The sequence below is a fragment of the Nycticebus coucang genome, chromosome 11 (genome assembly GCF_027406575.1).
Source record: "Nycticebus coucang isolate mNycCou1 chromosome 11, mNycCou1.pri, whole genome shotgun sequence".
NCBI classification, from domain to species: Eukaryota; Metazoa; Chordata; class Mammalia; order Primates; family Lorisidae; genus Nycticebus; species Nycticebus coucang.
The window spans coordinates 35,991,290-36,015,877 of NC_069790.1; the positions used below are offsets into that span (position 1 = coordinate 35,991,290).

The 24,588-nt window shown below is 35.1% G+C and overlaps 1 protein-coding gene across 2 annotated transcripts in view; it reads left to right on the plus strand.

Moving 5' to 3' along the window:
- HYCC1 (hyccin PI4KA lipid kinase complex subunit 1) overlaps nt 1-24,588 on the plus strand; it is an 86,449-nt gene that overhangs the window by 36,157 nt on the left and 25,704 nt on the right. For both annotated transcript variants that reach the window (XM_053609083.1, XM_053609084.1), the window contains exons 3-7: nt 9,433-9,534; nt 15,531-15,710; nt 17,371-17,451; nt 17,929-18,044; nt 18,624-18,719. In XM_053609083.1, the coding sequence (XP_053465058.1) occupies nt 9,433-9,534; nt 15,531-15,710; nt 17,371-17,451; nt 17,929-18,044; nt 18,624-18,719 (575 nt within the window). The remainder of the gene's footprint in view (nt 1-9,432; nt 9,535-15,530; nt 15,711-17,370; nt 17,452-17,928; nt 18,045-18,623; nt 18,720-24,588) is intronic.

Consider the following 24,588-nt stretch of genomic DNA (forward strand, 5'->3'; position numbering starts at 1 on the left):
GGTTGAGACCCACTGTTCTAGGGCATTCCTGTGGTTTAATGGTAAAGTCAATTTTGCAAAACCAAATATAACCAGTTAGCCATTCTTTAAGATGGGAGTTGTGGAAAGAGGGCATGTTAAAAGGATGGGTCATAGGAGAAAGATCAGCTAAGCTACTAGTGTAAATAATAGAAAATTGTGACTAATTCCCTTCCCTTCCTATCTGTTCATGTATTCCTTTTTCCTCCTGGCTTGGATACATAGACACCCCTGAAGTGCAGTAGTAAGAAGTGAGGGGCAGTGCAGCAGTAATGGCAGTGTTGTGCCCTAGGAAGTGGGTGGTTAGGGTGAAGGGTTGCAGATGTGGCATGCAGAAGAGTCAGGCAGAGTGATAAATTGGTTACATGAAGCAAATAAGTTAATTGAACAAATAAGTAAATATATTGAAGATAATGGGAGTTAGATTTCTGTGTGTTTGAAAAAAGGAATCACAATCATGGAATGAAAAAGGACAACTCTAAGGCTCTGGATTGGAATCGGAGGCATCAGTATGAAACTCGTGGGTTCTAAATATGTATATGATATATGTGTGTGAGTTTATATACATATATGTGTATTTCCTAGCTTTGTTCACTGAGAAAACCTAGAAACTGGCACCCCAGTAGCAATGAGTATATCAACCACACAGATCTTGTTTTTTTTTTTTTTCCAACTAAAGGAAACCAGACTATGAATAAATTAGAAAGTATTATCTAAGTAATATTTATCAATATATTACCTGGGTAGGAATATTTTATTAAAATTTTGTATAAATCTAATGCAAAGGGAGGGTAGGGAAACTTTACCCTTGAGAGGAGGGAGTGAAATTATGACCTGCGTAGAATATGACCAACCCAGGAATGGATTAACAAGCTGTGGTATATGTACACCATGGAATACTATTCAGCCATTAAAAAAAATGGAGACTTCACATCCTTCGTATTAACTTGGATGGAAGTGGAAGACATTATTCTTAGTAAAGCATCACAAGAATGGAGAAGCATGAATCCTATGTACTCAATTTTGATATGAGGACAATTAATGACAATTAAGGTTATGGGGGGGGAAGCAAAAAGAGGGATAGAGGGAAGGGGGTGGGGCCTTGGTGTGTGTCACACTTTATGGGGGCAAGACATGATTGCAAGAGGGACTTTACCTAACAATTGCGATCAGTATAACCTGGCTTATTGTACCCTCAATGAATCCCCAACAATAAAAAAATAAATAAATAAATAAAGAAGTTTATTTAGTTTTCCCCTACCTGCTCCCAAGATTAAATTTACCCCATTTTTAATTTAATGTTTTAAATTATCTTCAAGTCTATGTTATAGCTATTCAAAGGAGGTTATTTCCTATTCCTTGGTTAATTTGGTAGGCATTCCTAATAAGTATTTTGAGTATTATTATGAACTGTGTTAATGTGTGTTGAATTCAGCTTTGTGTTTGAAAAGAGAAGATTGTTATCAGGCAAAATTAGCAGCATACCATAGATAATAGAAAATATGAAACTGTTTAGGAACAAATGTGCTAAGTACTTTTAAAATTACAGCAATGTGTTTTTTGAAATGATTTGTGGTATTAAATCACGTTTTTGTTAAATTATTTAAAGAAAGGAAGTTTGATGAAGTGGCAGCCAAGGGCACAGAGGCCCTTCTACATGAAATTATGAAAGAAAATTTTCCAGACATGCCTAGAGAATCTGAAATTCAGATAGCAGACAGCTTCAGAACCCCAGCACGATTCAACCCCAATAAGCCATCTCCCAGACATATCATAATTAGCTTCACTAAAGTTAACATGAAAGAGAAGATTCTCAAAGCAGCCCGGCGAAAGAAAACTATAACGTACAAAGGTAAGAATATTAGAATAACTGCAGATCTCTCTGCTGAAACTTTTCAAGCAAGAAGAGGCTGGTCATCAACTTTTAATCTCCTAAAGCAAAAAAACTTTCAACCCAGGATCTTGTATCCAGCTAAACTGAGTTTCATCTATGATGGAGAAATTAAATACTTCAATGACATTCATATGTTGAAAAAATTTGCCATAAGTAAACCAGCTCTTCAGGATGTTCTCAGACCTATCCTCCACAATGACCAACCCAATCCTATACCACAAAAGTAAACTCAATCAGAAACTTCGGATCAAACTCCAACTTCCACACTGGCGAAAGGATTAAAAATGTCCACTGGACCTTTGAAAAACTCGATACCCAAAATTCCACCAGACTTATCAATACTCTCCATCAATGTGAATGGCTTAAACTGTCCTCTAAAGAGGCATAGGTTAGCTGACTGGATACAAAAACTCAAGCCAGATATTTGTTGCATACAAGAGTCACATCTCAACTTAAAAGACAAATACAGACTCAGGGTGAAAGGATGGTCATCCATATTTCAGGCAAATGGTAATCAGAAAAAAGCAGGTGTTGCAATTTTATTTGCAGATACAGTAGGCTTTAAACCATCAAAAGTAAGGAAGGACAAGAATGGTCACTTCATATTTGTTAAGGGTAATACTCAATATGACGAGATCTCAATTATTAATATCTATGCACCCAACCAGAATGCACCTCAATTTATAAGAGAAACTCTAACAGACATGAGTAACTTGATTTCCTCCAGCTCCATAATCGTCGGAGATTTCAACACTCCCTTGGCAGTGTTGGATCGATCCTCCAGAAAGAAGCTGAGCAAAGAAATCTTAGATTTAAACCTAACCATCCAATATTTAGATTTAGCAGACATCTACAGAACATTTCATCCCAACAAAACTGAATACACATACTTCTCATCAGCCCACGGAACTTACTCCAAAATTGATCACATTTTAGGTCACAAGTCTAACCTCAGTAAATTTAAAGGAATAGAAATTATTCCATGCATCTTCTCGGACCATCATGGAATAAAACTTGAATTGAGTAACAACAGGAATCTGCATACCCATACAAAAACATGGAAGTTAAATAACCTTATGCTGAATGATAGCTGGGTCAGAGATGAGATTAAGAAAGAAATCACCAATTTTTTGGAACAAAATGACAATGAAGACACAAGCTATCAGAACCTCTGGGACACTGCAAAGGCAGTTCTAAGAGGGAAATTTATAGCACTGCAAGCCTTCCTCAAGAGAACGGAAAGAGAGGAAGTTAACAACTTAATGGGACATCTCACGCAACTGGAAAAGGAAGAACATTCCAACCCCAAACCCAGTAGAAGAAAAGAAATAACCAAAATTAGAGCAGAATTAAATGAAATTGAAAACAAAAGACTAATACAACAGATCAATAAATCAAAAAGCTGGTTTTTTGAAAAGGTCAATAAAATAGATAAACCTCTGGCCAACCTAATCAGGAAAAAAAGAGTAAAATCTCTAATATCATCAATCAGAAACAACAAAGACGAAATAACCACAGACTCATCAGAAATCCAAAAAATCCTTAATGAATATTACAAGAAACTTTATTCTCAGAAATATGAAAATCTGAAGGAAATAGACCGATACTTGGAAGCACGCCACCTTCCAAGACTTAACCAGAATCAAGTGGAAATGTTGAACAGACCCATATCAAGTTCAGAAATAGCATCAACTATACAAAACCTCCCTAAAAAGAAAAGCCCGGGACCAGATGGTTTCACGTCAGAATTCTACCAAACCTTTAAAGAGGAATTAGTACCTATATTACTCAACCTGTTCCAAAATGTAGAAAAAGAAGGAAGACTACCCAACACGTTCTATGAAGCAAATATCACCCTGATCCCCAAACCAGGAAAAGACCCAACAAGAAAAGAAAATTATAGACCAATATCACTAATGAATATAGATGCAAAAATATTCAACAAGATCCTAACAAACAGAATCCAGCAACACATCAAACAAATTATACATCATGACCAAGTTGGTTTTATCCCAGGGTCTCAAGGCTGGTTCAATATACGTAAATCTATAAATGTAATTCAGCACATAAACAAATTAAAAAACAAAGACCATATGATTCTCTCAATTGATGCAGAAAAAGCTTTTGATAATATCCAGCATCCCTTCATGATCAGAACACTCAAGAAAATTGGTCTAGAAGGGACTTTTCTTAAACTGATAGAGGCTATCTACAGCAAACCCACAGCCAATATCATATTGAATGGAGTTAAATTGGAATCATTTCCACTCAGATCAGGAACCAGACAAGGCTGCCCATTGTCTCCATTGCTTTTCAACATTGTAATGGAAGTTTTAGCCACCGCAATTAGGGAAGAAAAGGCGATCAAGGGTATCCATATAGGGTCAGAAGAGATCAAACTCTCGCTCTTTGCAGATGATATGATTGTGTATCTGGAAAACACTAGGGACTCTACTACAAAACTCCTAGAAGTGATCAAGGAATACAGCAGCGTCTCAGGTTACAAAATCAACATTCATAAATCGGTAGCCTTTATATACACCAACAACAGTCAAACTGAAAAAGCAGTTAAGGACTCTATCCCATTCACAGTAGTGCCAAAGAAGATGAAATATTTGGGAATTTACCTAACAAAAGACGTGAAAGATCTCTATAAAGAGAACTATGAAACTCTAAGAAAAGAAATAGCTGAAAATGTTAACAAATGGAAAAACATACCATGCTCATGGCTAGGAAGAATCAACATTATCAAAATGTCCATACTACCCAAAGCAATATATAATTTCAACGCACTCCCTATTAAAGCTCCATTGTCATATTTTAAAGATCTTGAAAAAACATTACTTCGTTTTATATGGAATCAGAAAAAACCTCGAATAGCCAAGACATTACTCAGAAATAAAAACAAAACAGGAGGAATCACACTACCAGACCTCAGACTTTACTACAAATCGATAGTGATCAAAACAGCATGGTATTGGCACAAAAACAGAGAAGTAGATATCTGGAATAGAATAGAGAACCAAGAGATGAATCCAGCTACTTACCGCTATTTGATTTTTGACAAGCCAATTAAAAACATTCAGTGGGGAAAAGATTCCCTATTTAACAAATGGTGCTGGGTGAACTGGCTGGCAACCTGCAGAAGACTGAAATTGGACCCACACCTTTCACCATTAACTAAGATAGACTCTCATTGGATTAAAGATTTAAACTTAAGACATGAAACTATAAAAATACTAGAGGAGAATGCAGGGAAAACCCTTGAAGAAATTGGTCTGGGTGAGTATTTCATGAGGAGAACCCCCCGGGCAATTGAAGCAGCTTCAAAAATACACTACTGGGACTTGATCAAACTAAAAAGCTTCTGCACAGCTAAGAACACAGAAAGCAGAGCAAGCAGACAGCCCTCAGAATGGGAGAAGATATTTGCAGGGTATAACTCTGACAAAGGTTTAATAACCAGAATCCACAGAGAACTCAAACGCATCAGCAAGAAAAAAACAAGGGATCCCATCGCAGGCTGGGCAAGGGATTTGAAGAGAAACTTCTCTGAAGAAGACAGGCGCACGGCCTTCAGACATATGAAAAAATGCTCATCATCTTTAATCATCAGAGAAATGCAAATCAAAACTACTTTGAGATATCATCTAACTCCAATGAGACTAGCCTATATCACAAAATCTCTAGACCAGAGATGTTGGCGTGGATGCGGAGAAAAGGGAACACTTCTGCACTGCTGGTGGGAATGCAAATTAATACATTCCTTTTGGAAAGATATATGGAGAACACTCAGAGATCTAAAAATAGATCTGCCATTCAATCCTGTAATTCCTCTGCTGGGCATATACCCAGAAGACCAAAAATCACAACATAACAAAGATATTTGTACCAGAATGTTTATTGCAGCCCAATTCATAATAGCTAAGTCATGGAAAAAGCCCAAGTGCCCATCGATCCACGAATGGATTAATAAATTGTGGTATATGTACCATGGAATACTATGCAGCCTTAAAGAAAGATGGAGACTTTACCTCTTTCATGTTTACATGGATGGAGCTGGAACATATTCTTCTTAGTAAAGTATCCCAAGAATGGAAGAAAAAATACATTGGGACTCTCACATGAAAGCTATAACCCAGCTACAACTTAACAACAGGGGGAAGTGGGAAAGGGGGGGGTGGGTAGAGGGAGGGGAATCGGTGGGATCACACCTGTGGTGCATATTACAGGGGTATTTGCGAAACTTGGTAAATGTAGAATATAAATGTTTTGGCACAGTAACTGAGATAACGCCGGAAAGGCTATGTTAACCACTGTGATAAAAATGTGTCAAATGGTTTATGAAGTGAGTGTATGATGCCCCATAATCATATCATTGTATACAGTTATGATTTAATAAAAAAATTTAAAAAAAAAAAAAAAAAAAAGAAAGGAAGTTTGGGGGCATATACATATTTTTAGAATAGCTGCTTGGTTGTGTAATTTACTAACCATGGTGCTAAGAAGGCCCAGGTAATTATGATTGATTAAGAGGGCTGAAAGTCAGAAACTCTTTGTCTAATCCTAACTCTCCGACTAGGTGGTTATTCACATTGGACAGAGCATGTAACCTGTCCAGGTCTCACTATCTTCTTCAGAAAATGTAAGGTACTGTAGGTACTTTAGCTCTGTATAGATTCATGGTTATGGTCTGAACTCATAAATTCATAGCCTCATTCAGTAGTCTCACAAATGCATAGAGACAACACAATTTGCTTTGGCAAAGTTTTTATTTTAAATTTTTAAGATTAAAACAATTTTTTGCCTTTTGTAAAATCATTCAGTGTCTTCTCTAGCTGTGGATTCTCATTAGTGTTTTCTTTATGGATAATGATCAGACTAAGATATCATTATTTTAAGATTTCATAAATAGTTCAAGCTCTAGCTTTTCAATGATTTATTTATAAAACATTATCTTTCAGACTGTATTATATTTTTCTTAATGCTGAATATACATTTATCTAGCAGACTTCCAGACTTCTGTTTTTTCCATGTTCTGATTGTCTCTGAATCTCAATATGTAACTCAAAATGAAATCCTATGTGTGATGTTGTAGAGCAGGGTTGTTTTATTTGTTGGTTCGTCACCCATCTGTCCATTTTCATTAATTCTCTTCCACCCAACCCATATCACCTCCTTACATTTTTAAAAAACCATCTGCCAAATGATACTTTAGTATGAAGCGTCTGTCTTTTTTAATTTTTGCCAGAAATAATTTTCTAACATAATTTTTCACCATCATTTTTTATCTTCATTTTTGTCTTCTGAATTGTGAGAAAGCTTAGCTGGTATTTAAGAAAGCTAGTTCAGTAGAAGAAAATTTAACTGTTTGCTGTCACAGTATTTAAATTCACTTGGCCCTTTTAATGCTTATATTTTTCAAGTACCATTCATACATAGCAGTTCCATTTTCTCCCTATCTACAGAAAAAAGTAACTTTTCCCACAGTCATAAAATGAAGTGATAGAATTGTGAATAAAATAAAATAGTTACTGTGCAAATTCTTAGAATATTCTTCCTCTGATTTACCTATAGTAGCCTAGGTCCAGGGTATTTACTAGAGCTTGTTTTTTCAGAAAAGAGCCTAAGAGCCTCTTGCCTAAGGCTGTTTCATGGAAAATGTTTTACTTCGTGAGGATCAATCAATATGTATATGCTAAAAATTGTAACTCATGTTTTACATGACTACTTCAGTTTTAGCCTAGTTGGTACACATAACTTATAATAATTTCACTATTCACTGATAATTATTTAAAAATACATTTCTGTTTACTTATATTTAAATTTTTTAGTTATATATATTACACACATACACAGATATATATTAGATATATATATGTGTTTTATATATAAAATATATCTTATATATAATTTAGGTTTGTTTATATTTAAGGGATTAGAAATCTGTTGTTTATTTGACCATTATTTCCTTTTATATAAATTCCCCAGTATAAGGTTACTCTTGATCAAATGATGGAAATGAAATGTTGCCTAGAGATCTTTTGTTACATGCTTTTGAAATATTGAAGAACACCCTAATCTCTTCTTTATATAAGCAGTTGCAGTGAAACTATTTCTTTTGTTGTTGTTGTTCTGGGGGATGGCGAAAGGTTCAAATAGTTCACATTTACTTACCATTCTGGTAAACAAAACTCTCTTACTAACTCAAAAGAGAATCTATTCACTTGCATCCTGAGGTGAAAAAGGACCTTCTGTTAAAGAATCTACTGAAGTATAAACAGTGGCAATTTGTATTTCTTATATTATTCATCTGTAAGTTCCTTCAGAAAAGGTTGGAATACAAGGCCTTCTGCAGAATGCTGTGGATGGAGATACTTCTTGCCCTAAAATAAAAACAAATCAAATAACTTTATTATAAAAATGTACTCTATTTAATTTTCTTTATCTATTTAGGCACACATTACACCCAAATACATCAACGATAGCCCATCTTGAAATACTAGGACATAGGGCATGTAAGAAATTGTGTTTGTCTTTGAATGACCTAGGAATATCTTTAGACATGGTATTTACTACAGGATTAGCATTGATTCATTGGGTGATTGAAGGAAGTAATTTGGGTGAGAAAGAATAATGATTTGGGAGATGGCTATTGTTAAGGAAGGGGGATGCTCCAGAAGGATAGCTTTCTTTCATTTGTTATGTTGAAGTAGGGTTTGTTTTGTTTTTCATTTTTATATTTTCCTATACTTTTTTACCCCCATCTGACTTATTATTGGAGTCTTATTTCTTCTCATTCTTCTTCAGTCATAGTGTTTTCTGAATGGGTCACACTGGGAAGCTGTGACTAGTTGCCCATATTTTAAATGGTATTAGGGAAACTAGTTTTTTGGTACTATGGATACCTTTTCTCTAGTTCCAAAAAGTTTGCCTCCCTCCCACAATTGGTAAGGTAGAATAGCCTTACCAAGCTTAATAGTCACAATTTGTAACTCAGGAGCTATTGTGATCAGACGATCTCCTATGGCTTTTGGATTTGAAACATTATCTGATGCATCTGGTCCTTATATAACATAATTTATTAAGAAGCAAGGTCAACACAACTAATGAGATTAATTTATGTAATGCTACAAAAAGAACTCTTAACTTTACACATCGTTTGTATTCTTGTTTTTAATACCTGTGATCAAGGATGAAGTGTCATTGTTAATTTATGTCTCTGTTTATGAAAAGAGGATAAAATATATTTTTATTTTGACTTTTTTGTGGAAATACAATTAATATAACATATAATTCACTGTTTTAAGGGGAAAATACAGGGATTTTGATATATTCACCATGTTGCATAACCGACACCTGCATCTAATTCCAGGGTATTACCATCATTCCAGAAAGAAACTCCATACCTGTTAGTCACTCCCAATCTTCTGGCAACAACTAACTCACTTTCTGCCATTATTGATTTACCTATTCTGGACATTTCATAAAAATAAAATGTATTTTTTAAATCTGTTTAGACGCTACCAGAAACATCTTTACCAAGTTATGCCACAAATTTGAAAGACAAGAGTTCTTTAGTATCATCTCTCTATAAAGTTATCCAGGAGCCACAAAGTGAGGTAAGTTCTCTTATGGTTTATTGATGAGTAGTATTCAGTTGATTAATTTTTATTTTTTTTAATTGTGAAATATAAAATACATGAAAGGGTAGGAAACGTGTATATTTAAAGAACAATGGTAATCTCCAGTTTACCATTTCTCAAGCCAAGAAATAGAATTATTGCTGTAGTCCACAAGCCATCTCTCTGAATATCCTCTCTTTCTCACTGGAGGTAGCTTTTAAAAGTCTGGGTCACTACATTTGTTTTTATTCATTCAGTAAATATTTACATTCCCATTATGAGCCATCTGCTATGCTGGGTAATAGAAAATCAAACTGAGAAACATAAAGTCTTTATCCTGAAAGAGGAAAGGGGGAGAAAGTATGTAAACACATTCTTTCAAGGCAATGCTTAACTGTGTCTATGGATAAACACAAGTTTTCCAGGTGGCAAGATAAAAAGGAACATTCCAGGAATGGGGATAGTGTCTGGAGGCCTAAAAGGCATTTAAGGAATGGCAAATAATTTGTTCTGGCTGGTGCTTTGAAGGTGATAAAATAATCTATCCTCCAAATTCTAGTGCTTGTAACCCCCAGTATTCATAGTAGAAAGAGAAAAGAATTGACAATAGTGTGAAAAACAAAAAGGCATGGCATTTGGAAAAAGGCAAATAGGCTAAGGCAGTGGTTAGCAAGAGAGGGTATGGCTCTTGTGGTAGGAGCTGAATCTGGAAAGGTAGGTTTAGGACACTGGCCTTAAATTCCATCGTAAACAGTTTGGCCTTAAATTCCATCGTAAACAGTTTAGGCTTTTTTTGCACTGAAGGGATGACTTGTGAGATTATTGTTTTAGAAAGGTGGCTGTGTGGAGGATAGAGAGGCGAATGGAAAAATCGAAAGCAAGAAGACTAAGGAAGCTGTGTGTAACAATAGCCTAGAAAGGAGCTGTTGAGAACCTGTACTTGGATAATGTCCTGGGGAATGGAGAAGTGGGGTAGAGGAGAGGGATCTGAGGTATGAAATTCCTTTTGTATTTGAGTTTGGTGAATAGTGTTATGGGCTCAAATATCACATTCGGTGGTAAAGTCACATACCCTGGAGTCCAATCCTAAATGGGTCTATGTGCCCTTGGGATGAAACTACCAAAATGAGGGAGATTTTTGTGTTATTTGAGTAGTTAGCCTCTTTTGGAGAGAATGTGGAATGACTCAGCTTTCACTGATTATATTATGAAGTACATCATGAATTTTCAGTGCTGAAGGCATTAGGGAATATATTGACAAGCCAAAAAACTTTCATTGGAATAATTGATTTGAACAATCATACTTGTCTCTTGCCTTTCCCCAAAGCTGCTTCTTCTTCTTTTTTTTTTTTTTTTTTACTGTTTGAGGTTAATTTGAGAATTAGGCTATAGTGTTTCCATTTCTTAGATAGACTCCCTCTTATAATTATGTCCTGCCCACAAGAGGCGTGCCTTATACCCCAACTTTATGTCCATTAAGTGGGAGCTTATACCATCCTCTTCCCTCCTCCTGTCTTCCTGCTCCCTCATCCCCCTACCCTCCCACCTCAAATTGGTTTGAGTTTTTCTTTTATGTGGGTATATTAGATTATCTACTGGCTTCATATTATATTAGTATTGAGTACATTGGATTCTTGCTTCTCCATTCTGTGATACTTTACCGAGAAGAATGTGTTTGAACTCCATCCAGGTTAATACAAAAGATGTAAAGTCTCCATCTTTTTTATCGCTGAATAGTATTCCATGGTATATGAATAACATAGCTTGTTAATCCACACCTGGTTTGGTTTCCACATTTTGGCGATTGTAAATTGAGCTCCAATAAGCAATCTAGCACAAATGTCCTTATGATAAAAGGATTTTTTTTCTTCTGGGTAGATGCCTAGTAATGGAATTGCAGGATCAAATGGGAGTTCTAATTTAAATTTTTTGATTCTCCATACTTCCTTCCAAAGAGGTTGTGTTAGTTTGTAGTCCCACCAACAGTATAAAAGCGTTCCCTTCTCTCCACCTCAAAGCTTCTTAATTTGTGACGAATGAATACGTTTTCTTGAAGCATTTTACTTTTAAGGTAATTGAGTAGAAGCTATTATAAGGTTTTCCATGGTTAGAATTATTTCACCAAATAGTAAATTTAGCTATGTGCTTTAATTTTTTTAAACAAGTATTTAAAAAAAATCTTGTTTATCATCAACTGTTTATGATTTGTTTTTGTTTTTTTTTGAGACAGAGTCTCACTATGTCACCCTGGTTAGAGTGCTGTGGTGTCACTGCTCACAGGAACCTCCAACTCTTGGGCTTAAGTGATTCTCTTGCCTCAGCCACTCAAGTAGCTGGGACTACAGATACCCGCCACAACGCCCAGCTATTTTTTGGTTCTAGTTCTCATTGTTGTTTGGCGGGCCCAGGCTGGATTCGAACCCACCAGCTCCATTGTATGTGGCTGGTGCCCAAGCTGCTGAGCTACAGGCACCGAGCCAACTGTTTATGATTTTGAAAGGTTTAAAAATTATGCCTCTGATGAGGCATGTTTTAACTGGCTAGTTTCTAGCATTCCTTTTGTTTAGATAACTCTAATGAATAGTGCTCTGATGTTTTGGAGCAGTATTTGTCAAACTAATTTTGAAGAAGGAATAGTTTTTAAAAATTCAGATAAGTTGCAGACCAATATGTGTGTATAATATGCGTGACTAACATGTAACTTGTACCATACAAATTTTTTTTTCTTTCTTTCTCTCTCTCTCTTTTTTTTTTTTTGAGACAAGATCTCTCTTTGTTGCTCAGGTTGGAATGCAGCAGCATAATCACAGCTCAATACCACCTCAGTCTCTGAGTAGCTAGGACTACAGGTGTGTGCCACCACACCCAGCTAATTTTTATTTTTTGTAGGGAAAGAATCTTGCTCAAACTCCTGGCCTCAAGTGATCCTTCCAGATTGTCCTCCCACAGCGTTGGGATTATAGATGTGAGCCACTGTGCCTAGTCTGCAATCTGTATTCTTAAAATAGAATTCATTCTTTCAGATACATTTGGAAATGCTTCTGTAACAGTGTGATCTACTTTAACATCATAACCTCCCTATTGCTGTTTAGAATATTTTGTGTTTTAATTTGGAAATATTCCTAAAGAGTTAGTATAATTATCTTCTGGAATTTTTGAACATTGGGACATTATTTCTGGTGTTAAGATTAAGTACGTTTGTTATTTTGATTTTACTAATAGTTCTTTATCATTGTTCAGTTTTATTCATTTAATGGATATTTATTAAATGCATATAATGTTACAGGAACCACTTAGGAATATAGCAGAGAGAAAAATAGACTAAATTTTTGATCTTATGGGTTAGGACTTATACTCTAGTAGAATAGACAGACATTAAACAAATATCTAAAAGTGTAATACACTATATCCGTTAGTTAAAAAGATATGAGGATAAAGTGAAGTGTAAGGGAAGTATTTTTTGGGACTGAAGAAAGTGATGGTTGAATCAAGATCTGAATGAATCAGAGAGAGAGAGAAAAATATCAGGACAATAGCTTTGCAGGAGAGGAACAGGAGGTTCCTAGATAGGTATGTGTGACATGTTCAAGAAGTTAATAACAAGGCAGTTTATATGAATATAATGCAGATTGTTTGAATGGTGCTATAACTGTAAGAGAGTCAAACATTGCTCAAATCTGTGATAAAATCAGCTGTGTTTTGAAAGTGCCATATGCAATCTCCTTGGGGTTCTAGTAGTAGGGAGTTCAGAAGCAAGGGAAGGTCAGGAACAAGTGATTTTTGATACTTGAATAGAAGTATTCTTCCAAATTTTCTGTATTTTTTTTTCCTACCTGTATTACTCTGTAATTGTTCACTACAAACAACTTTTAAAGGTTTTCCTTTATATTGACCCAAACTTGACTCTTTCCCTGCTTAATCATTAAAGAACGTTTTCTCTACTTAGTCGTTAAAGAGCATTTTTATGTCACATTCCTATTACCTCCAGATATCTCTTTTGGAATACAGACTTCTTACTTATGAATGAATTGTTGTAAAAACCCATTTGTAACTTAGTTGTTTTAGAAATCAGAATGTATTTTAGAATGGAGAGAAGATTAATGGTGATTAGTTTCTCATTAGACGCATAAAAAGTTCTCAATGGAACTATAAAACCTAACTACCATATATGACAGCGTTTCCATGAGAAAGTACATTAAAAAATGCAACCCAGACACTGGGAACACTGCAGTAGCTCCATGGATTGCCTCAAATATATCCAAGTTAGATATGTCAAACACTGCATGTTTCCAACATTGTATATTATTTTATTCTTTTCTGACTTTTTCCAGGTATGTTAGTAAAATAGTCAAAAGACTCGGCTCCAGTTCTGAGCCCTGTGAGCTGTGTGATTTTGATCACTGTGGGTACCCTCTTTGTCTCCATTTCCTTTTGTGGAAAATGTGGATAGTGATATTCTACCCTACAGTGTTGGGGGAATTGAATGAGTTTGTGTACGTGAAAGTACTTTGCAAGCTGCGAAACACTAAACAAATATTGTTATTTATCTGTATTGGTTTCAAATGCACAATTTTATCTAGTCTTGTTGCACCATATTTTTACCTACCTTTTGATTCTGTCTTCATTCAGTTCTGCTTTTATAAAGCAAAAACTCTCCTAATTTTGGATTTTAAACTGGTAATAAAGGCTTTTGAGTATGTTTTGATTAATATTGATTACATGTTCATACAAACTGTCTTGAATAAATTTTCAAATAAGGTTTCACAATTTTACAAATATTGATTTAGTAAAATCTTTCCCAGAGATTTAGAGAAGAGACATGCTATGCTAGAATACAAGATTATTGATGCTGGTTCATAAAGAAATTTTTTTAAAACTCCACCCTGAAAAAACTTTAAACTCCATCCTGGCCTTCCTTTCTTCTGGCTACCTCTAACCCCATTCTTCTAAATACCTACCCTAAAATTCTTTTGCTGGCTGTCAATGGGGTTAGCATTCCTGCCTGCATCTCTGGTTTGTATTAGCTTCCCATGGCCACAGTGGACACCTGTTGCCCTCTAAAGACCATTTGGAAAATGGAAAAATTTTTCCTTGTGGAAGATTAATTGTTAGAAGTTAGATAATTTTCCAGTAGGAAAGGCTAGTTTGACTTATCAATCTTTATTGCAGTGTAACTTTTGTTGTACCTTTGACTTTAATTTTACTGTTTATTTTACATGTTTAGCTTATTTAAAATCAAGACATCCACTACAAATTAGTTTTTGTTCATTATAGTTGTTGATAGTAGAAAAACTGTTTAATAAATTGACTTAAATGTATTGCCTAGGTTAACGAAGTATAGTTCATTGAAAATATCATAGCCTGATAGTTTCCTTGAAAAGTCAGTACTTTGTGAAATTCTTGACATATTTGGTTATGACTTGTGTGTGATCATTGTATACTTAGATAATACCTACCTATGAAAGGATCTTATCTTGCCTTATTTTTTTAAAAAATGTGCCTTATAAAGATATAGTCAGCTATATTATTAAGTGGATAATAATGGAGATGTGGGGAGAAAGGAAAAGTTTATAGATGACTCCAAATTATGTTTTAAACAAAATTACAGTGATGTTTAGATTATCCAGGGGCAGTTAACCAGTTAACCACGGTTGCACTAGAGATCTACACACAGGAGCTCTGTAATTAGGCAGGCACCCTACACATCAGTCCTTGCTATTGGATGCTACTTAGATGTAAGCTCAGGAGGGAGATATCACAGTAGCTACCCAGGATTCCTATGGCAGTTTCTTCAGTCCTGTAGCCAATCCTTTACATATTGGCATGTGCTTTCCCAGGAAGAAGGGGTAGCGAGGAAGAAACTTCCTACAACTTAGCTATTTTGAAAAGTTAAACATAGTTTTCACAAATCTGTGAAAACCTTTTTTATTTTATATAATAGTATCATTCAAATACAGTCCAGTTCTTGAGTTAACATTTTGTCTTATTCCCAGTTGCTAGAACCTGTATGTCACCAGCTCTTTGAGTTCTATCGTAGTGGAGAGGAACAGCTGCTTCGATTTACACTGCAGTTTCTCCCAGAACTGATTTGGTGCTACCTTGCTGTCTCAGCCAGCAGAAATGTGCATCGCAGTGGATGCATTGAAGCTCTTCTTCTAGGAGTTTACAATTTGGTTTGTATTTAGTAGTTAAAAAAATGTTTTTGCAAAAAATAGAATATATGAATTCTGAAATTGCTTTTCATCTTAGTAAAGCTAATATTTATGTTTCAAATAACTCATAGCTCATTCTCCCAACTGGAACTATATGGGGGTATGAGGGTTGAGGCATATACAGGCATAGATATAATTATGTAAACATACCTTTATAAATTAATTGAAAGCTGAATATCAGGCCATTTCTATTCTTTTATAGAAGTATCTGAAAATATAGGTATTGCATTCAATTTTTTTTAACTTAACAGTCTATTGTCTATGAAGTATCTTTTTTTCATTATTTATTTTTTATTAAATCATAGCTGTGTACATTAATGCACTCATGAGGTACAATGTGCTGGTTTCATATACAATTTGAAATATTTTCATCAAACTGGTTAGCATAGCCTTCATGGCAGTCTTAGTTATTGTGTTAAGACATTTATATTCTACATTTAGTAAGTTTGATGCATCTGTTTTTGACCTTCACAGAAAGTTTAAAGATCTACCTTAATTTACCAGTCATAATTCCATAAAATCTGTACTGTCCTTATAGTTTACACTATTGATTTAACATATAGTTTGCATTACTAATAGAATTTATATATCAGATATGTAAGGTTTATACTTTTTAAAATGCAAAAGAAACGTAAGGGTATTTTCCCAATATAATTGGTATTTAAATCAATTGATTTAGAAAGCATTAACTTGTTACATGAGGAAGATCAACGATCTTACATTATATCTGCATCTTGGCCATTCTGAAAATTATATCACCTGTATTTTAAAAGTAGGAGGATGTATGTTTTAACTACTGATATTTGTGAATAATTGATAATAGATTATCATGATTTAGGATTTTTTTTTTTATTATTGTTGGGAATTCATTGAGGGTACAAGAAACCAGGTTACACAGATTACATTTGTTAGGTAAAGTCCTCTTCCTTGTGTCTTGTCACACACCGAGACCCCACTCCCCTCCCTCCTTTCCTCTCTTTGTTCTTCCCTTCCCTCACCCCCTACTGTGTACTAGGTCATTAATTGTCCTCATATCAAAATTGATTACATAGGATTCATGTTTTTTCATTCTTGTGATGCTTTACTAAGAAGAATGTGTTCCACTTCCATCCATGTTAATATGAAGGATGTAAAGTCTCCATCTTTTTAATGGCTGAATAGTATTCCATGGTATACATATACACAGCTTGTTAATCCATTCCTGGGTTGATGGGCATTTAGTCTGTTTCCATATTTTGGCGATTGTAAATTGAGCTGCGATAAACAGTCTAGTGTGAGTGTACTTATGATAAAAGGATTTTTTTCCTTCTGGTAGACACCATTTGATATTTTCCTTCTGGGTAGATGCCATTTGATCCCATTTGTTCCTGCAATCCCCCCCGTAATGGGATTGCGGGATCAAATGAGGGGGTCTAGCTTGAGTCCTTTGAGGGTTCTCCATACTTCTTTCCAAAAAGATTGTTTTAGTTTGCAGTCTATGTTTAGGATTTTAATTGACTTTAAAATTTCTTTCTACTCAGGTCTTTAAAAAAAAAAATATATACACGAACCCTTTAAACTTAGCTTTTAAGTTTATGTGTAAAAGATAAATATTTTAAGATATTTTCTTTCTGTTTTGTAGGAAATAGTTGACAAACAAGGACATAGCAAAGTACTGAGTTTTACAATTCCCTCTTTGTCCAAACCATCTGTATATCATGAAGTAAGTGACATTTTATCAAAGTATGTTTATTGGTTTTAAAATTTGATATTGCCATAAATTATTGAAGCAAAAAAATTGATCAGTTTATTAGTACCTTAAAAAGTGTAAAACAACACACGAAGTATTTATTATTCCCAAAGTGAGATGAGAAAGCAAAATCATTAAACTTTGAAATCTATAGTAAGGGATTTATTGACATTATTCTTTGTGAAATATTTCTCTCTCTTCATGATGGATGAGACTAAATTTTTTTTGTGTATGTGTAGCAATTATGTATTTTCATGGTAGAATTTTCCAAAATTAAGCTACGTTTCTTTCTCATTTGTGGTTCTTTAATTATTTGCAGAAAATTTGGTAGGCAGTGTAAATATTTTTAAGCTATGTGATTTCAAGATAGCCATTTTTAGTGATGTATTATTGTAAATATCACATTTTCAACAGGATAGCTTTTTCTTTATTCAACTGTCTTTTTTCTAGCCTTCCAGCATTGGGTCCATGGCTCTGACCGAGAGTGCACTATCGCAGCATGGTCTATCAAAAGTTGTGTACAGTGGACCTCATCCTCAAAGGGAGATGCTGACAGCACAGAATAGGTACTCTGTGGAGACGTAACTTCTTATCTTACTACATTGATTTAACAAAAAATTATGTCAGTAGATTTATAAATAATACTTAATGAATTGTGTGTTGTACTTTATTTATTTATTTATTTATTTATTTTTGCTCCAACCCACCACCCCCAGTGTATGGGGCCGGTGCCCTATTCCTTGAGCCACAGGCGCTGCCCTGTGTGTTGTACTTTAAACATTGAGTCATTTTATGCAAGAGAAAAACACATCTAGATTTGTTACTATATTTTGCAAACCTCACATGTCATCTGGAACCTTGAATTTTTAAGATAGGCTTCATATTACTGTTACTTGGAAAGTCTTTTTATTCTTTTAGTTTTTCTTTTTTTTTTTTTTTTGCGGTTTTTGGCCAGGGCTGGGTTTGAACCTGCCACCTCCAGCAGATGGGCCTGTAACCCTACTCCTTTGAGCCATTGGTGTGTTTTTGTTATACACATCTGTTCAGTAACGTAGTATCTCTCCCCTGTGCCTGCCCTCCTCCCTATTACAGTTGACTTCTCAGAGTTCTTAAGATTTGTTGACCTTCCTTTGGTTTGCCTTTAGGTTTGAAGTGCTGACATTCCTTTTGTTGTGTTACAACGCTGCCTTAACCTATATGCCCAGTGTTTCTCTTCAATCACTGTGTCAAATTTGTTCAAGGTAAATTAAAATTAAAGTGTTTCTAATATTTAAATCTAGGATTGCTAGTTTGTTGTATACCTAAGTTAATTTTGTTTTGTGTAATCATTTGTTTAAAGGATTAGATAAGTTAATATAAAGCTCAGCCTACTCTGTACATACAAAATTCCCTATAAATGATAGTTATAAGAAATGTAAAGAATGTAAAGCTAGGCTGGGCACAGTGGCCCAGACCTTAATCTTAGCAGTTTTGGTGGCTGAAGCCAGAGGATTGCTTGAGTCCAGGAGTTTGAGACCAACCTGAGCAATATAGTAAGACCCTAATCTCCTCAAAAGAAATAGAAAAATTAGCCAGAGACGGCGATGTGGGCCTACAGTCCCTGCTACTTGGAAGGCTGAGGCAGAAGGCTCACTTGACACAGGAGCCTAAGGTTGAAGTAAGCTTTGATGACACCACTGAACTCTCTCCCTGGCAATAGTGCAAGACCCTGTCTCGAAAAACAAAAAAGCAAAAAAACCCAACAAACAAAAAGAATATATGGCTGAGTTACATTTAAATGGAATAATTAATCAGAAAAGGATTATGCTGAAAGGATAGAGCTATTATGAAGTTTTGATTTTTTGGCATGTGGTTTGGTTTCTTTTTGTTTGCTTTTACTTACTTATTTATGCTATACTCTAATTTGGCACTAAGGAGTAAATAAGTGATACTGGTTTTTAAACTTTTTTCCTTGTTAAAAAAAATTTAGCCAATGGTTTGGTTAAGTAAATTGTGATATTTGGGGGTATACTGTGCAAACATTAAAATATCCTGATTTAAAAGAATATTTAATGATAGTATGTTTGGTATGATTCCCACATTGGTTGAGTATGACCAGAATATTAATAATGGTTATCTCTAATTGGTAGAATTGGAGTTTAATACAATTTTTATCTTTTGTGATATTTTTCATATTCTCTAAATTTTCTGTAATGTGCATATTACTTTTCTTTAAAAAATGCAAAATCAAAACAAAGCAAAAATGGCAAAGATTATTACCTTTGACAATTTAAGTAGATAAGAGAAATTATACAATTAAGAAACTTGTAACTGGGTGTGGTAGCTCATGCTTTTAATCCTAGCCATCTGGGAGGTCAAGACAAGAGGATCGCTTGAGCTCAGGAATTCGAGACAAGCCTGAGTAAGAGCGAGACCCCATCTCTACTAAAAATTGAAAAATTAGCCAGGGGTTGTGGCAGGTGCCTGTAGTCCCAGCTACTCTCGAGGTTCAGGCAGAAAGATCACATAAACCCAGGAGTTTGAGGTTGCTGTGAACTAGACTGACACCACAGCACTCTAGCCCAAGTGACAGAGCAAGCAAGACTCTGTCTCAAAAGAAAGAAAGAAATAAAAATATAGAAAGAATAGAAAGATAGAAAGGAATTTGTAAACTAATTTGTATTGGGGGGAACTTATTTAGAAAATGCAACTTTCTCAGAGGGAGGTCTATTAAGCAATACTTAGGAATCAAATCAGTCAAAACAAAACAAACAAAAAAAATATAACCTGACACTGAATAAGGTAGAAAGCCAGGTAGAAACAGCAGGAGAAGGGTGTTAACAAGACAAGGGGCTTGTTAAAGAAGATAGAAAAGTGAAATCTTTCAGATGATTCCTGAACTAGAGCATAATTACATTTCCTATCCTTGAACGATAACACCAATATGCCATCTCTCCCACTTAATGCATCTTTCTAACATGTTTCTTGTTTTAAATTGTTTAAAAGCAAAGGTGTCCAGACTCTAATTTCACAGATCTGTAACATTTCAAAAAAGGTGGAATAGCTGGTTATATGCATAGTGTTGCCAACTTTTTATTTTGCCAAGTAATTATATTATAAATATCTACCATCAACATTATTTATCAAAGGGAGTCTAATTTAACATCAAAAAAGGAAGAAGGGTGGAAGAAAAGGCTAGCAATTTATAAATTTAAAATGTTTAACTTTCCTTTCTTTTCATTTCACTATGATCTAGTGAAAACTTTATAATGGACAAAAACAGATGTACAGACCAGTACTTCAGAAACACTGGTTTAAGTAGTAACTTGATGCAGCAATTTTTTGAAACCCCACAGATGGTCTAATACAATGCCCTAGAAAGAGCCACCTTTGGTTTTGCTGAAAAGTTAAGAAAGAACATGTATCACTGTTTTTTTCTCTGTGTAACCCTAATGTACTACATTCCAGAATAATATAATTACTTTCACATTATGGGTAGGAAATTGCTAATACTGTGTATACCAATTTTACCTAACCAGGGAACTAAATAATCTTTCAACTTCAAAGAACCTAAGTAAAAGTTGATTTTAAAAACAAAGAGAAATATATTTATTTAAAAATTGGATGTAGGAATTTGACCAAGGAAGATTTTAGTAGAAATATATTAGATTAATATATGACACAAGAGAAATTAATGCTGTATAAATGCCTACCAGCTATAAGAAACGAGGGTGGAAAGAGATCTAATAATTCAAGACTTTAGTAATGCTAACTCTTAAACCACAAAACATTATGTAAGAGGAACTCCATTAAATTTGTCATTCCTGTCTTTTTTAGTTGTTTAGGTTTTTTATTTTTATTTTAGATTCCCTATAACTGTATTCTCAATGGCAAAACCCAGTTATTATTTTCTCTTAATTCCTAGCTTCCTTAATCATTTATCAAATGTTCTAATTGGGAGGTTTTTGTGTGTTTTTAAGATGAACAGTAAAGAATTAGAAAACACTGGCTCAGGGCAGGGTGCCTGTGGCTCAGTGAGTAGGGCGCCGGCCCCATATACTGAAGGTAGTGGGTTCAAACCCAGCCCCTGCCAAACTGCAACAAAAAAATAGCCAGGCGTTGTGGCGGGTGCCTGTAGTCCCAGCTACTCAGAAGGCTGAGGCAAGAGAATGGCCTAAGCCCAGGAGTTGGAAGTTGCTGTGAGCTGTGATGCCATGGCACTCTACGAGGGTGATAAAGTGAGACTCTGCCTCTACCAAAAAAAAAAAAAAAAAGAAAACACTGGCTCAGTGCCTGTATCTAAGTGGTTAAGGTGCCGGCCACATACACCAGGGCTGGTGGGTTCGAACCCAGCCCGGGCCTGCCAAACAACAATGACAACTATAACAACAACAAAAAAAGTAGTTGGGTGTTGTGGAGGGCACCTGTAGTCCCAGCTACTTGGGAGGCTGAGGGAAGAGAATTGCTTAAGCCCAAGAGTATGAGGTTGTTGAAAGCTGTGATGACACAGCATTCTACAGAGGGTGACATACTGAGACTCTGTATCAAAAAAAAAAAAAGGGCGGCGCCTGTGACTCAGTGAGTAGGGCGCTGGCCCCATATGCTGAGGGTGGCGGGTTCAAGCCCAGCCCCGGCCAAACTGCAACAAAAAAATAGCCAGGTGTTGTGGCCAGCGCCTGTAGTCCCAGCTGCTCGGGAGGCTGAGGCAAGAGAATCGCGTAAGCCCAAGAGTTAGAGGTTGCTGTGAGCCGTGTGATACCACGGCACTCTACCTGAGGGTGGTACAGTGAGACTCTGTCTCTACCAAAAAAAAAAAGAAAGAAAAGAAAAGAATTAGAAAACACTTCTATCTATTCAAGTTAAGTCTAATTCATATCGATGGATTCTGTGGAAAGAAAATTGGTTATAGAGCTGTGATGATAAGTAAGTTAAAGTACAAGAGCTTCTTGATTACCTTAATACTAGTATAGGCTTTCCTGGAGTAGAAAGTGATCACACTGTGTAGACTATGGCTAATCCAGCCTTTTGGCCAGGTGACAGTTGTATTAGATCACTGCTTAATTTGGTTGATGATTATACCAAAATGATTGATTGATCACATAGAAGGAAGGATATACAAATACAAACAGAAAAATTTCATGGAATATATGAGCCAGATTCAGTGACAGATGTGTCCCATTCTTTGATCTTCTGATTGTAATGAATTGTGGAAATAATTTAAAAAATCTTAAATACTTTCTACCCTCCATCCACACGCAGACACATGCATATCCATTGTACTGAACAAAAATCTGCTCAGTTGTTACGAGCTTTGCTTTCCTGATGCAGACTGATGGCCTACTCAATAGCCTGTGTTTTCTTCCTACACAGTATGTATGACCTGCTTAAAGAAGAGATCTGAAAGTGGGCAAGAGGTAGACTGAATAAGTTATAGTTAACAAATTTTTATTATCTGCTAATACTAAACATTGTATGTGGCACTATTAAAAAAAATCTACTTACTAATGGTACATATAAGTTTTGCAAGTATATAACAGAATCCTCTAAATTTGAGGAAATAATTTTTTTTTGGTTGTGTTTCTTTTATCTGCAGTTGATCAAATTCTAACTCCCTGAGGTTCTCAATGATCTGTAAGAAAACTTCTAAGCTTAGAACCCTGAAGTGTTATTAAACATACTTATAATCAGATGACAGCCTGGCCTGCTGTCCTGATTTCTATGATCCCCTGTTTAGGGTTCCAACAACACAACTAATTATCCAGAATGTCCCATTAATATTATAGTGCTTCTTTCATCTCTGTTATCCCTCTTTGTTTATGCTCAGAATTCCCTCTTCTCCATGCCTGCATTTAGCTCTTTATCTTCCAATCATCATCTGAGATTGAGCTCAGAAATCGCTTTCTTCATGCATCTTACCTTGTTTTTCTTGCAGGCAGACTATCCTTATTTTTTTCTCTCAATAACAACTCAGATATCTTACTCATTGCATTTATTATTGGTTGCTGTGATATTTACTCAATGACTGTAGATTATGGACTGTAATGACTCATATTCACTGTTAAGTTTCCCTAGTCTAACATGCATACACACAATTTTAAAAAATACATACAATTTTTAAAAAAATTCTATTTTTTTAATTTAACATTTCCTTACAAACATATTTTTAAAACTGATTGCAATATTATCTTGTTTCTGCCAAAGATAAGCTTTTGTTTGTGATACTGCAATATCAACATTAAAGAAATTCAGTACTCAGCAGCATTATAACATTCATAAGGACTACAAATATTTTAAATTAGGGGAAGCATTGCAAAACGTTGTATTGCAGAAATTAAAAGATGAAAAGCAAAAGCAAAGACATTCTTTCAAGCTGCAATGAGACCTGGGAATAATTGCACTTGAACAACTTAAAAGTACACTCTGAAAAAAAGAAAGCCATTCCTGATATAGAACTTGTGAAAGAATGGATTGTCAAAGTTGTAGGGTACTTAGACCCTGACAATGTTTCAAAGCATAAACAATTGCTTCTTTCAAGGAGAGCCATAACTGATCAGCAGCATGAATTGGCCTCAATGTAACAGAAAACTTTATGCAGTACTTCAAAAGGGAAATTATATGTTATTCAATTGCTTTGGATGAATCAATTGATACTACTGACTTGGCATAAGTTTGTACTTCATTCAGGTCATAACAGAAGATTTTCTTTGCTACAAAGAGTTACTTGTTTTGGGTACACTTGCAAACAGAGCATAGGGAATAGATATCTTTAACAACTTTGAAGATAAATATCATGAGGTTACACTGAATTTGGTAAATTTGGTGAGTGTATGTACAGATATTGTACCTTCCATGACAGGAAAACATGAAGGATTTATTGCACAGATAAAAAGAAAGTATTAGCAAAACTAGATGCTCTCATTTCTTTTCATTGTATCATCATCAAAATCTCTGATGCTACTTTTTAAGTGACACTGGGCAACAAGTTATAAGAATTGTTAACTATATTTGTGCAAATGCAACACAGCATCTTCAGTTGCAGAACATGCTGAAGTTGAAGAATGAGGTATTCAGTGTGGATTTGCCTTATCATTCTAAAGTGCATTGGTTATCTCAGGGATAGATGTTAGCCAA